The 13,637-nt window shown below is 33.9% G+C and overlaps 1 protein-coding gene across 1 annotated transcript; it reads right to left on the reverse strand.

The window, feature by feature from the left end:
* Positions 1-1,130: 1,130 nt before the first annotated feature.
* On the reverse strand, positions 1,131-5,119 carry LOC132714089 (uncharacterized). The gene is made up of 3 exons (XM_060696834.1): positions 4,862-5,119; positions 3,176-3,331; positions 1,131-2,393 (listed from the first exon to the last, which is right to left on the reverse strand). The coding sequence occupies exons 1-3, from the start codon at positions 4,914-4,916 to the stop codon at positions 2,185-2,187; spliced, it is 420 nt and encodes a 139-aa protein (XP_060552817.1). The 5' UTR covers positions 4,917-5,119; the 3' UTR covers positions 1,131-2,184.
* Between the last annotated feature and the right edge of the window lie 8,518 nt (positions 5,120-13,637).

A 13,637-nucleotide genomic window follows, 5' to 3' on the forward strand; every position in this document is an offset into this window, starting at 1 on the left:
GAGTGCAATTTATTGTTTGAATAGGTTTGCATTTCATTTCCTGCAAAATTTTCCAGTTCGTTATTTATTACCATAGCGCTACACGAATGACCGTTTCGTTAAACTAAAACTACTTCTATAAATATATTTTCGGACTTTCACAATGTTAGGTCATCCATTTATCGCTTTAGAATTCATGTACAGCAATAAAATACATAATAACCCTCTGTGTACTACAAAATAATTATTATGATAATTTGCTGTAGAAGATACAAATGAATTACCCAATTTGAGTTATTTTTTTGTTTTGTCTTTAATACTGCCAGCGTGAAATTTGTTCCCATTCTCATTCATTGATAAGACATGCTGCAAATCACCGAAGGGGAAACCAATGCAATATATGACTTTTCATAATAGAAATCGGAAGGAATTCTTGATTCCGAATTTATTTTCAGCTGTAAATCGAAGGGATTAATTGATAAAAATCGGGTCCATCGACAAAACAATAAGTAAACAAATAGCTCCTCGCACTTGGGCGCGGAGCAATTAAACATCTTTCTTGTTACTGTTTCTCAGAAGATAACGAAAAATCACTCAGAATAAAATGAGTAGGTTACTTTAAATACGGTGTATAAAAGTTTAATGTTTGCGGGTAACGGACATATCAGAACATGTGTCAAAGAGGTTGCCAAATAGATATATAATTGAGCCGCGTCACAACAAAACCAACATAATGGGTTTGCGACCAGCATGGATCCAGACCAGCCTGCGCCTCCGCGCAGTCTGAGTCAGGATTTATGCTGTTCGCTATCAGTTTCTCTACTTGTTATAGGGTTGGTAAGCGAACAGCATAGATCCTGATCAAACTGCGCGGATGCGCAGGCTGGTCTGGATCCATGCTGGTCGCAAACCCATTATGTTGGTTTTGTCGTGACGCGGCTCAATTTATTTTACAAGCAAAAATGACACTTGAGAATTGGTTCACATGTAATTTAAGAATTTAGACTGATTTTTATATAAATATATATACTGTGTAATCAACGTTATAAATAATACTTTGTTTTGTCAGCAATACTAAGAATTTCTGATAAATATGTTTTTGTTTTGCATATTTTGCATATGTTATTTACAAGAAAAAACCAACGAAAGAATTTGAGTTATCTATTTTATTATATTTTCTCCTCTGGAAATATCGACAATAGTTCAAAATGCAATAACTTGATAAAAACCTGTTCTTTATAACCCTGTCTCCCGCATTTAACATAACCACTTTAAAAGTTGAAGATAAATGACTACATTAGAAGATATATAATCAGCTCTATATAATATAATTTTCTAATAAAGCTCCAAAAAATGAGATCCGGTTATTGTTGCTATTTGGGTCATTGTCGAGCCCGGGTCCTACTTGTAAGCCCCTGTATACCTTTTACTTTTAGTAGGTTGGAAAGCACTGTCCATGTTAAAAGTACTCTAAAATGCTGAAAGACTCCGAGAATGGAACACGCCAAAAAATGTCGTAATAACTATATTAAACAATTATAACTACATATAAATTAAAAGCAATAACGTCACACAAAAAAGAAATTGAACAATTAACATCAAACTGTGCTAACTCTGTGTAGACAATGTTGAAAAGCATAAATTCGTGTGTTGAAAAGCATAAATTCGTGTGTTGAAAAGCATAAATCCGTGTGTTGAAAAGTATAGATTCGTGTGTTGAAAAGCATAAATTCGTGTTTAACTCTGTAAAATATGGTAAAGTCATTGTTTTACGACAAATGGTGTTGGCGCGTTTAATTTTCGTTAGTCGTTCAGTATTTTCGGTTACTAACGTTATACGAGCACCAAAGCCAGTATGAAGCAATGATTAAATCAATCTAGAGTATTATAAACATTAATTAACAAATACAAAGTGGCGGTATATTCGTAATATATGATAACTGTAAGTAAAGAAAGTTTCAATGACAAATATAGACGAATATGGACTATAAAAGATGGCGGTGATTGTTACGAAATAGTTTATCCATTGAAAAGAAGACACCACCAAACATATGATAATCGAACTGTGCCAAAAATTTAGAATTCTAAACCTACACAAAAAGGCGTATTTTATTAATAAAAATAAACATCACAATTAACTAAAATTAAAAGTTTTTTTTAATACAAGGCATGCATATGAATTTCATTATTCTGATACAAAAATCTCTAAATAAATTGACTTAAAATAGTCGCTAGAAGTGTTGTTGTAACTGAGATATACGTCATTGTGGCAGGTGCTCCGTTACAAGGCTCTCCAGTTCTTGCTCCTTTGCAGTAGCATGATATCCCCTGTGATAATTTAGAGCACGTAAAGAAGTCACTCGGGATTTGAGTATCATTCGCGCTAAAGCATGATCTGGTAACCAATACAGTTTCTGAAAGGGAAAAAACAACAACGTGTTCTCCATGACTGAAGTTCATATAAGTGGCCTTCATAAAACATTTTTTGTTAAGGTTAGGTGGCTGCCTAGCAAAATAACATTTTTACCCTTCGATTATTACCCGTTATTTATTTGAAATAATGTTTTTATTCGGTACTGAAAGCTGATCAAGATATGTCCATAGAAATACTGTGACAAATCTGAAGGTTCCATACGTGAGCTTTTTCTAAAGCCCCATTACAAGAAAGTGCTGGCATCAGTCGCATCTCCTCAAACTTCGAATTGTAATCGAGGTGTTCCGATTGTGCCAGCGCTTTTAATACATTATTTTTTCGATTGACCCTTCAAGAAGACTTTATGTGATGTCGTTATTTTTAGTTTGATTAGTCGATATCTCTTATATCAAAGATATATTATGCTCAAATTTAATTGAGAAAATTCTGATAATTGCTATACAGGCTTTATTTTAATATAAAATAATGTTTTTAAAGTTTTTACAGAAAAGATAATTATGTTACATTTGAAACTCTATATAATTTAGGTGAACAGAGAATGGATACTATGAAAAGAACTGGCGGTTTTTTTTAGAGAAGATCAAATTTATTTGACCAATAATAAGGAATGCAGCTTCTCAATCATAGTTTCAGTAGTCTTTTATTCAAATTAGACAAATTAAGTAATAATTTCCTAGATTTCAACATATTTCTGCAAATAAAATTAATTTACATTAACCCAAAAAATGAGCATAGTACGTGTATTTTTAAAAAAATTAATACCTTTGTAAGTATCTTTTGACTCTAGTTTCTTGCAGGCGACAGTTTCCCCTTCACATTCCTCAATGTATTTTTTGGCCTCTGATCCCTTGAGTTCCAAAGTAGCGCCACACTTTGGTTCTAGTTGGTTGTTGCAGACATAACATTTAATGCTTTCAGCTGGAAAAACAATACAAGATGACTCAACATTTTTTTGAAATTTGAAATAATTTTTGTAATAATGTGAGGCGTGCAATATATTGAATAGTAATAAAAACGTCATGTCATACTAAAAGGATATATTTTTGGGATTTTCCGGTGAAAAAAAAAACTATTTCACTGTCGCCTTAAATTTCTTTTTTATCCCGAAATAACGTTTTGTCTGTTAATTTGGTAGTATATTGACTTCATTTGTAAAAATGGTGTCAAATGTCAAAAAGTTGCCGTAACTGTACGGCAATTAACGAGTCTTATACTCTTCGGCTAGGAACGGTTACTAATTTATTCACTTCCTATTAAAATTACTTAATTGTTATCAGGAACAAGAGTCAAACTTTTTTTGTATTTTTTTTCTCAACAATTCAACAATTTACAGACAAGGGAGATAATCATAAGAGTTATTATAATGTGGTTACATCACGATTGTCCTCATTGTATCTTATATAGTTCGTATCATTCTCTTTCTTTCTTTCTCTTTTTTTAAATACACGGAAAAAAAACCTTGGCCTGCTGGTGGCAACATTATGTCGTTTAAAATTTTCCTGACAATGCATGGATTTGATGAACAAGTCCATTTTAAAGATAGTTAGCGTCGTAATGGTAAATATCTTAGATATATCAGCGTTCTACTGAATTTAGTTTATTTACAAGTATTTGTGCTGTGGTAGAAAAAAGTTCATAACAACAAACAAAAAAAACCAACAAAAAAAACCAATAATCATCATTTCATTGGGTGTATTTTTGCCAACCTCCTCATCCCCCCCCCCCCACACACACACAGATAAAGGCGGAAAAAGAAAAGAGGAGCAACTACTACAGTTAACAAGAGACGATGCAATGTTATTTTGAAATATTCCTTCCACGGTGAAATACTTAATTGAATATGCAAATTACATTTAAACTGTCATAAAGAACGAAAATATGTTTATGCGATATTCTGATCCGTATTGTAACATTTCTTATCTGGCCCGCAAAATGACGGCTCCAAGGCATTTCCCGTGAGTACAGCCAAGGTCAAAAGAAAACGCTGTCGTGATCATTTTATATCAAGTAACATATTAGCCATAAATATTCTTAAATAGTTCTATAGTTTTTTTTTCTTTCTTCATAAAATGAATAACATGTATTTATATTTTATATTTGACTATACGTGTATAAACTTCGTTTATGTCAGATCATATCCCTCCTATGGTTATACTGTATATAATAAATGAACATCGCACATGCTCTCAAGGTCAAAAAGAAAGGCGGCGAGGTTAAAAAAACAACATTTAGACACCATTAAGGTTTGTATTAATAAAAATAAAAGAAATACATTAATAAATAAATAAATATATAAAAATATATCATGTCATAAGTTTCCTTGTCATACTTAACTTGGAAATCAATAATAAATTATCTATAGGAAAAGGATCACAAATATGAAAAAATCCTTAAATCTATAAACATTTATAAATTAAAAACACATGAATTATATTAGCAAAGCCTTACCTTTTTGTAGTAAAGCGCAAAGAGCGACAAAAAGTAAACAGAATTTAATGTCCATTTTGTTTCTGTTAACGCTGTAAATCTATGGACGGAAAAATGTGTCTGCGTTCTAAACCAGCCGAACTTAATGAATGAAGCAAGCGTGACAGCGACCTAGTTTACAGAATAAATTAATTTACCAAGCTGTATTTATTTTAACGTTATTTAAGTGAATGATAATTTCAAACGTCTGTGCACATTTGCTTCCGGTCATTTGTATAATATAATCAGCAGACGGGTTATTGTCCCATACTATTCGCAGACGACAGTTACAGATTCATCTTATTCATGCAGTTCTTTTGACTTTTTCTCTCTTTTTTACTTTATTTAAAAAAATTATTTCTTTCTTTCTTTCTTAATGAAGAAAAGATAAAAATTCGGCCCGCAATTTTTTGATTTATATAAAGAAGAATAAATAACTATAAGTATGCTGTTTATTTACATTTAAAAATATTGTAAAGAACTTGTATATAATTTGTATGATTAGGTAAGGTAGTAAGACGGTCTTAATACTTTTTATACGGCACGTCATATCAATTCGGTAAATCATTTGCAGATCACCGTAAGTATACTATCTTTAAAAATGTAATATCTGTGTTTAACGATTTTAAGATTATAACGAGATAAATCATACCTAACAATCAAAAGGTCGACAGTGTAGAGATTTCATAGATCTATGTACCGGTATATGGGTTTCTGTTCCCTAAATAGGTTTTCAGCGAAAAACTTTAAAAAAAAGTATTGGCTGAATCACATAACTACGGTGTCCTTAACGTGCCATTTAAATGTCGTCCGTCACGTCTAAGAGTCAACACACGACATGCGAAGTGACATCGCGCCAATGCACAACGCGAAGCGACATGCAACAATGCAAAAAGTCGCTCGACAATGTCAAACGATATATTGCACTGTCGCCTAAAAATGTCGCGGTAAAAAGGGCGACATTTCAGAAATGTCGCTTCGCGTTGCCGAGTGTCACTTCGCATTGTAGAGCGTCGCTTCGCATTATCGCAATTGCACTTCGCGTTGTCGCTTTGTCACTTCGCATTGTCACTTCGCATTGTCCAGTGTCGGGTTAGCAGAAATGCATACCACGACACTCGACAAGTCAAAGCGACAATACGATACGACACACGACAATGCAAAGCGACAATCGACATCGCGAAGCGAAATTTTTAAATGGTGGTACCGGTGTCGGTAGTTTTTACTTAGGATCACGGCAGTCAGCCACATTGAATTTACCAGAGCATCGTTCCTGGGCAGGCTGTCAAGCAGTACTAGTTGCCTTCTCTTTCGCAAGGAACTGAAACTTCTGTACGTACAATTAAGAGCATAGGTACAGTGTGAATGACCGAAGAAAAGAGTTCATGATCAATCACAACGAAAGTGACCTGCACCGTCCGGGAATCGAACCCGGGTCGCCCGATTCAAAGTCCAACGCTCTACCTATTGAGCTAGTCCTTTTTTCCTCTCTCTTTAACAGAAGCAGCATTAATTCAGTCATTATATAGCATGAGAATTTTGTTTTGTAATATATTTGACTTATATACAGTGCATATCTATTACCTGAAGCTTATTCTAGCAAGGTCAGTCACAGCATTTTAAAAATATCGCTTCGCGATGTCGAGTGTCGCTTTGCATTGTCGTGTGTCGTATCGTATTGTCGCTTTGACTTGTCGAGTGTCGTGGTATACATTTCTGCTAACCCCGACACTCGACGATGCGAAGTGACAATGCGACAATACGATACAACGCGAAGCGGCATGCGATCATGCGAAGCGATATCTTTAAAATGCTTTGACTGACAACACGAAGCGACTTTTCTAAAATGTCGTCCTTTTTACCGGGAACTTTTTGGCGATAGTGCGATATGTCGTTTTACATTGTCGAGCGTCGCTTCGCATTGTCGCATGTCTCTTCGCGTTGTCGAGCGTTGCTTCGCATTGTCGCGATGTCTCTTTGCGTTGTCGAGCGTCGCTTCGCATTGTCGCATGTCTCTTCGCGTTGTCGAGCGTCGCTTCGCACTAATTGTCGTATCTCTCTTTTCGTTGTCGAGAGTCGCTTCGCATTGTCGCATGTCTCTTTGCGTTGTCGAGCTTCGCTTCGCATTGTCGCGATGTCACTTCGCATTGTCGTGTGTCGATCCATAGACGCGACAGACGACATTATAAATGAACGATAAGGACACCGTACATAACCCTATTTAAGTGATTTATAGTGATCGGTATACATGCAAGGTGACCAGGTGACACTAACTGGTCCATTTTAGTGTCATGTATATAATCATAACATTTAATGGTCAAGCAAAGGTCACAGACAGCGTTGATAGTTAACAATACAGACTGTTATAGTAAAATAATATAGAAAAATGATAGAAAGTATGATAATGCAAGTAGGTAGTTACTATGCTAGCCAGCAAGATATTTAGTATTGTTCGAACTACCATACATGTCATGCCTGACTAGGTACTTGGTTTTTGTAGTTGGCCAAATTCTCTTTCAATATTCTACAAAGTTGTCATTATACACACAGTAGAATGATCATAACAGAAATAAAATTCAAAAGTTTTTTTGTGGTTGAAAGGTTCATTTTCTATTAAAGAATGTTTTTTACATCTTAAAAATCTCTCTCCGAATGACTTCCAAGCATTTTTGCATGGCATTGTTTATACAAAGGCAAATCGTCGATAAGCCAATGGCGCATAAAGTTTGTAATACTTACAAACATCAGTAAACCAATGCCTTTTACAGTAAAGCCAATTGTAATATCACCGAACATTATTAAAATAATGCATTTTAAAGTGAAGCATGTTGCTAAACAAACGTACCTTCAAATATTAGTAAACCAATGCCCCTTAAAATGAAGCATATTGTACTACCACCAAACATCAATTAACCCATTACCAGATATACACGCCTTTCTACGCCTGTCTTTTTTTACTCCCCTCCCCCTTTTTGTTGTCTCAAATGGTGAAAAATGTCTTATTTGGCCCCCAACACTTGTTTTTGTTTGAGAAATGTTGTTTAAAAAAGTGACCACTTTTTCGGCGCCGCCCCTATCCAAAAGATACATCAAGGAGTTGCCAAAAAGGGGATGTGCCCCCTTCTGTTTTGGGGTTTGAAGGGGGCGGCCCCCCTCATCGCCAAGAAAATTTTGGACTTGTGAGAGGCTAGAAATGACCCCAGGTCGATCATAAGGTAACGTGTAACCAACGCTGAAAAGCCTTTGACTTTATTTCAATCCATTGAGAAGTTGCATCACTTTGAAATCAATTTTGATGAAAAAAAATCGAGGCAAAATATTGATTTTTGGCAATTTTGAGATGTCCCCTCGATGCCATGGTAACAGGAAATAAGTTTAATTAGTATTGAAGCCGGGAGACTTTTCAATATTAAAGTGCAACCACTTGTATTTTCACGTTTGTACTTTATTTGTCATTGCAAATCAATGGCTTATCATTATGTAATATTTCTAGAAGTGTATTTTTTTCTGTTCATACATTATAATTAGATAAATACTTTATTATCTAGGGATATCAAAGTCGTAAAGATATGTTACTTTTATGTATGTATAACTATGAAAGTAGTTAGTACTGTAGTCACATCAGGTTCTTCACTAAGAAAAAAATCAGGAACATTGTTTTAAATACCCGGTAACTGAAATTGTTTGTATGTAGACAAAAATTAAATGGTACATAAACAAAATGTGAAAAATTGCTAATTTGCAACGAAAAAACCTTTTTTTTGGAATGAAATTGACGGATAGCAAAACAAATACAGAAATTATCCGTTCAAAATATAGGTCTATTAAAGCTACATTTAATAATTTTCATATAAAACTAAATAGCGACATTTCATTAATAAATTGGGTTTTATATCGACTCCAGGTCTTATTTTGGTGTCCAGACAACCAAAATGAGTTTTATTAGCATACAAATGGGTAACCTCATTGTAGCGAAATGGGAAGTACAATTTCTGTTTGCATAAGAAACCTTCGGATCATCCGTACATCAATATTAAATCAACAAACATGACTATAAGTAGAAGTCATAATTTAACGGTATATTTCTGCATTGTAACGGATCTTTTCAAACAAATTTAATCTTTTTACGAGATGATTACTTTCACTGAACCCCAGGCTTAGTGCACCATGAAGCAAAAACGGTTAAAGTGTGTTTGCACAAGAAAATATCATATTTGCTGTGTTCCGGATAGCAACTATAAAACTGTGACGGTGGGGTCTTCCGTTTAAAATCCTAATTAATGAACAATATTTGATGAGATTTACAACAATACAGGTTAATGAAACTGTAGAATGTTTGGTTTTTAGGCCGACGGCAAAATATTTTTACAAGCTTTAAAGACGTTTTCGGGAGTTTTCATATAGACATATAGGCAAAATTAAAACTGTTCAATAGAATTTCTTTAAACTTGACATGTTGTTAGAATATGATAACAGAAACATTTTAAGCGAAAAAAAAAATTGGGGTCACCGTTCCCGTTTTTTGGACCATTTTTTTTAAATTCAAGGGCAGATAATTTACAATGAAGGGTAACAATACATTTTTTTTCTTATTTTCGTGTAGCTTACCTTCGTTTTAGTTGCCCATATCTTGTAAAATTACAAGTATGTTATTCTGTTATTTAATAGAAATGTTATTGGAGTCAAATATTATCAAGTTGATATTAAATATTTAGTCCATGAGGATATACAATGGAGAATATTTGAGTTTTTTAATCCTCTGTTTGATCCTTAAAGGGCCAAGATCCATCATAAGCTAAAAAAAATGATTCTTAACTTTTAAGTCGGTCCAGGCATATACTGTCTACATGTACAATAAGCTAAAGTTGTAGCAAGTTATCATTATGACAAATGAATGAATTCAAGCATAAATCTTGTTTAAACAGCATAGTTATTCATAGCACAACTTGGCCTTTCAACTGCCTATCTATTAAAGCGACATTGCATTACAGTGTTGCATTTAGAAAGGATTTTCTTGCTTTACTGACCTTGTCGGGCGATGACTTTGAAATTTTACGTTAGAAATAGTATCGTTTTCAGAATACGTATAAAAATTCATTATATCATCGAAAAATCACAGAAGATTTCATGAAACATAATTTTAAAGCGTGTCTACATGACAGTTTCTTTAACAAGGAAATATGTGAGCCAGTTGATATCCTGACACAAGTTGGTGTTTATGTTAATGAGAGCCTCGGGCTATGTTAAGGTATGGATATGAAAAAATGCATGGTATAAAACCACAAACCGCATTTTAAACAAACACATTTCGCAATATTTTCGCAATAGTTTGGTTTTATTCTATCCATTGTGTAAGACAATCTTTGTGCGTTTTATTAATATACGAGTCACTAAAAAACGCAATATTTTTTTTTTAATTCAATTCTCCGAAAAAAGACCAAAATTGTGTACATTTACGCTCGTCATTTATACACAAACTCCGAAAGACGAGTACGTTGATAGCAACAGAGTACCACCGCCATGAAGACCAAATGAAGTTATTTCTTGCGATATGCGGGATAATTTTTGGCTATTTTTTGGCTCGTGGCCACAAGTTAGGGACATTTCATTATTTTCTTTATTATTATTGTTGTTTCGTGCCCTGGAGATAGTAATAAATACCCGCATTAAAAGGTATTGTAAGAAACAACTACATTTTCGACATACGAGATACTCGTGCATAATATTTACATAAAACATACGCAGAAGAAAAATATATGTGTGTGTGCGCGCGCGGTGCGTGAATATATGTGCGCGTGCGTGCGTGTGTGTGTGTGTGTTTTAGGTTCAGCACTGTTTGGATTTTGTTCTATTAACATATTTTTATTTGAATATAGGCTGTTGATGCTGCATTTTAATAGTAAAGCATCTCATTCCATTAAAGGCTTTCTTGGAATGCCTCATGGGGATGACTAATCTTTCTGGATGTTGTGATTGTGAGAAAAACGTCGCAGATGTATGGCTCAATGATGCTAAACAATATTTTTTTTTATCACAGGAAAATAATTTTCGTAGGTATGAAGAGATCCATGTATGTTATTTAGATTCAACTTTATACTTAAAATGATCACATCCAGCAGAGTCGAGACTCGTTACTCATTACTGCATGTATATATGTGTTTAATCTTAGTGTATTATTCTTTGTTATATCCTATAAGGTAAACAATTTGAAAGTATTTCAGCTGTTACTTATCGGGACATCAAAAGATTGAGACTTAAAATGATCTAGCTGTTTTCGTATAGGCGATGCATATCTTTCGTCCCAATCACGTATAGACCTTTTTACAGTACGATTTTTCCATAGCAACGTATGTTGCATTTCGCGCATGCGCATTCTGTGTAGGGCAAAAGCGCAGTAACGATAGCATACATTTAGCGCACTTAAAGTCTTTAAAAGGCGTGATTTCAAGTTATGTCACCCAGAAAAAAAAAAGACATTTTGGGATGAATTAAAGCGGTAAGTACTTAAAACGTGAATTGATATTAATAACAGATATACAAAATTAGCAGGACTTATAATTCAACGACCAAAAGTCCTCTGTTCAAGGTATCATTTATATTAGGTGACTTTTTCATCAGTAATTTAAATTAAGATCACATTTTATTACCCATGTATTACATGATATTACACAATTGGTATTCCTTTGAAAGTGGATTGGCAAGGCGGTAAGTGTCAAACTGATTGACACGTGACCGGTTGTTATTTGCCAGCTACTTAACAATATCATTCAACCGGGTCGTTTTAGTACCATGACATAGTTAATTACTTAAAATTATGAAAATGATTAATCGTAATTTAAGTAATTTTTATTTATACCAATCTCATCAATGTTTATTGATTTTGTGAAGTGACAAATAGTGTACGTGACGTGCATTTCCATGTGTTACAAGGAACCGGACAAAATGTGTGTTATTCCACCACCCATCTTAACTTCACAAGAGTTTGAAAAATTATTTAAATATATTATGTGACTTAAAAAAATTCTGTTTGGCATCTCAGTCAAGTTGGATAAAGGATAAAATTAGCTAAACTGAAAACTAAAAATGCATTATATCACGTGTTCCGACTTTTTTTTTCAGAATGATATTTAACCTCGATTTTAAATGTTAATAAAATTTATATAAAAATGTTATATATTATATGTAATAAAAATTTTTTTTAATATGGACGTTTTCAACAACAATTAAATTGACTTCTTTATTTGCTAATATATATATATTTCCACACATTTTTACAACAATAATCTCAATGTCAGGTCAGTGATCGTAAGGGGGAATTCTTTAACAATCGTCTTTTCCATGCCCATTTCGAGCAATCATGGCCACAAAGCTATAAAGGCATCATTTGTGTTCCTGTTAAAAGCTATTTTATATGATTTTCTAATTTTTACCTTAAACAAACTCGGAATTGTCTATTAATTTCTACTTTATTTCTATGTAAGGCATGGCTTTTTTGCCCTACGCAAATTGCGCATGCGCGAAAAAATACTACAAAATATATGTGAGCCGCGTCACGACAAAACCAACAGAGTGCGTTTGCGACCAGCATGGATCCAGACCAGCGCAGGATCCATGCTGTTCGCTGTCAGTTTCTCAACTTGTAATAGAGTTAGTAAGCGAACAGCATGGATCCTGATCAGACTGCGCGGATGCGCAGGCTGATCTGGATCCATGCTGGTCGCAAACGCACTATGGTGGTTTTGTCGTCACGCGGCCCATATTTTAATAAAAATGTTGACAATCGTCTGTTTGTGTTCTTGCTTTACAAGGGATTAATTTCAAAATTATAAACCAATGGTTTTCTAAAGTATCGTCAAAGAACCTACTCGTGCTGAGGTAAAAAAAAAAACAACTTAAAACAAAATTAAAGGGCTGCAAGCTCTGTGGTATTTTCTGATCTTTGCAATCTAATTTGTACTGTATATATGTATGTATTTCCCTGTATAAGTTTATTTTGATATACTATAATTCATCTTATAGGGCACCGAGATGAAGCGACTGCGTTTAGATTTTTTTACTATTTGAGTTTGATACATACGGAATTTTGTATGACTAGAGTTGCATCAAAAAATTATTTTTTTATGACAGCTACACTTTATCCTTGCATATCGTTGCTACTTCTTTGAAAAAAGGACACTTAAAAATAAAATAAAATAGTTGCCGCTACCGGGATTTGAACTCCAGACCTCTCACATCCCAAATGAGCGCGTTACCCCTGCACCCCGGGAAGTTATAAGAAGAAAGCCTGATTTAAATCAAATAATTCTAAATTTAGAATTTCCATTTCGGGTTTGTAATCCTTATTAATTGCGATGTATTTTGTTCACGATGAACCTGTTGTTTAACACTGATGTAAATAATTTAGCGAAAATCTTCTCGTCAAAACAGTCTGACATGTATACTTGTATCAAAATAAAAATATTTCTTTCTTTTATATCGCTAGTTTTAAGCTATTTTGAGAACTACTTGTTGTGAGGTTTGTCTGTCAGAGATTGAATGTCGGTCAGCATTGTATTGATCAGAAAATACAAAAATGAAATTCTTGCATAGATGATTAAAGTGATGCACTTAAGTTGGAAAAATCAGCAAAAGATAATAAAGAAAAAAGACTTAAAGTTTTATTGAAAAGTCGATTTTCACGTTTTTTAGCCTTGTTCATTTTGCCACGGGCTTTTAAATTAAAGTCCTTGATTTTTTACAATAAAACATGTTCTGAGAG

Source organism: Ruditapes philippinarum, unplaced genomic scaffold (genome assembly GCF_026571515.1).
Source record: "Ruditapes philippinarum isolate M1 unplaced genomic scaffold, ASM2657151v2 ctg206_1_1_1_1, whole genome shotgun sequence".
Classification (NCBI taxonomy): domain Eukaryota; kingdom Metazoa; phylum Mollusca; class Bivalvia; order Venerida; family Veneridae; genus Ruditapes; species Ruditapes philippinarum.

Coding starts and splice junctions, on each gene's coding strand:
- LOC132714089 (XM_060696834.1), bottom strand. CDS start 4,916: ATGGACATTAAATTCTGTTTACTTTTTGTCGCTCTTTGCGCTTTACTA. Junction 3,332..4,861: donor TTGCGCTTTACTACAAAAAG/GTAAGGCTTTGC, acceptor TTGTTTTTCCAG/CTGAAAGCATTAAATGTTAT. Junction 2,394..3,175: donor GTCAAAAGATACTTACAAAG/GTATTAATTTTT, acceptor TTTCCCTTTCAG/AAACTGTATTGGTTACCAGA.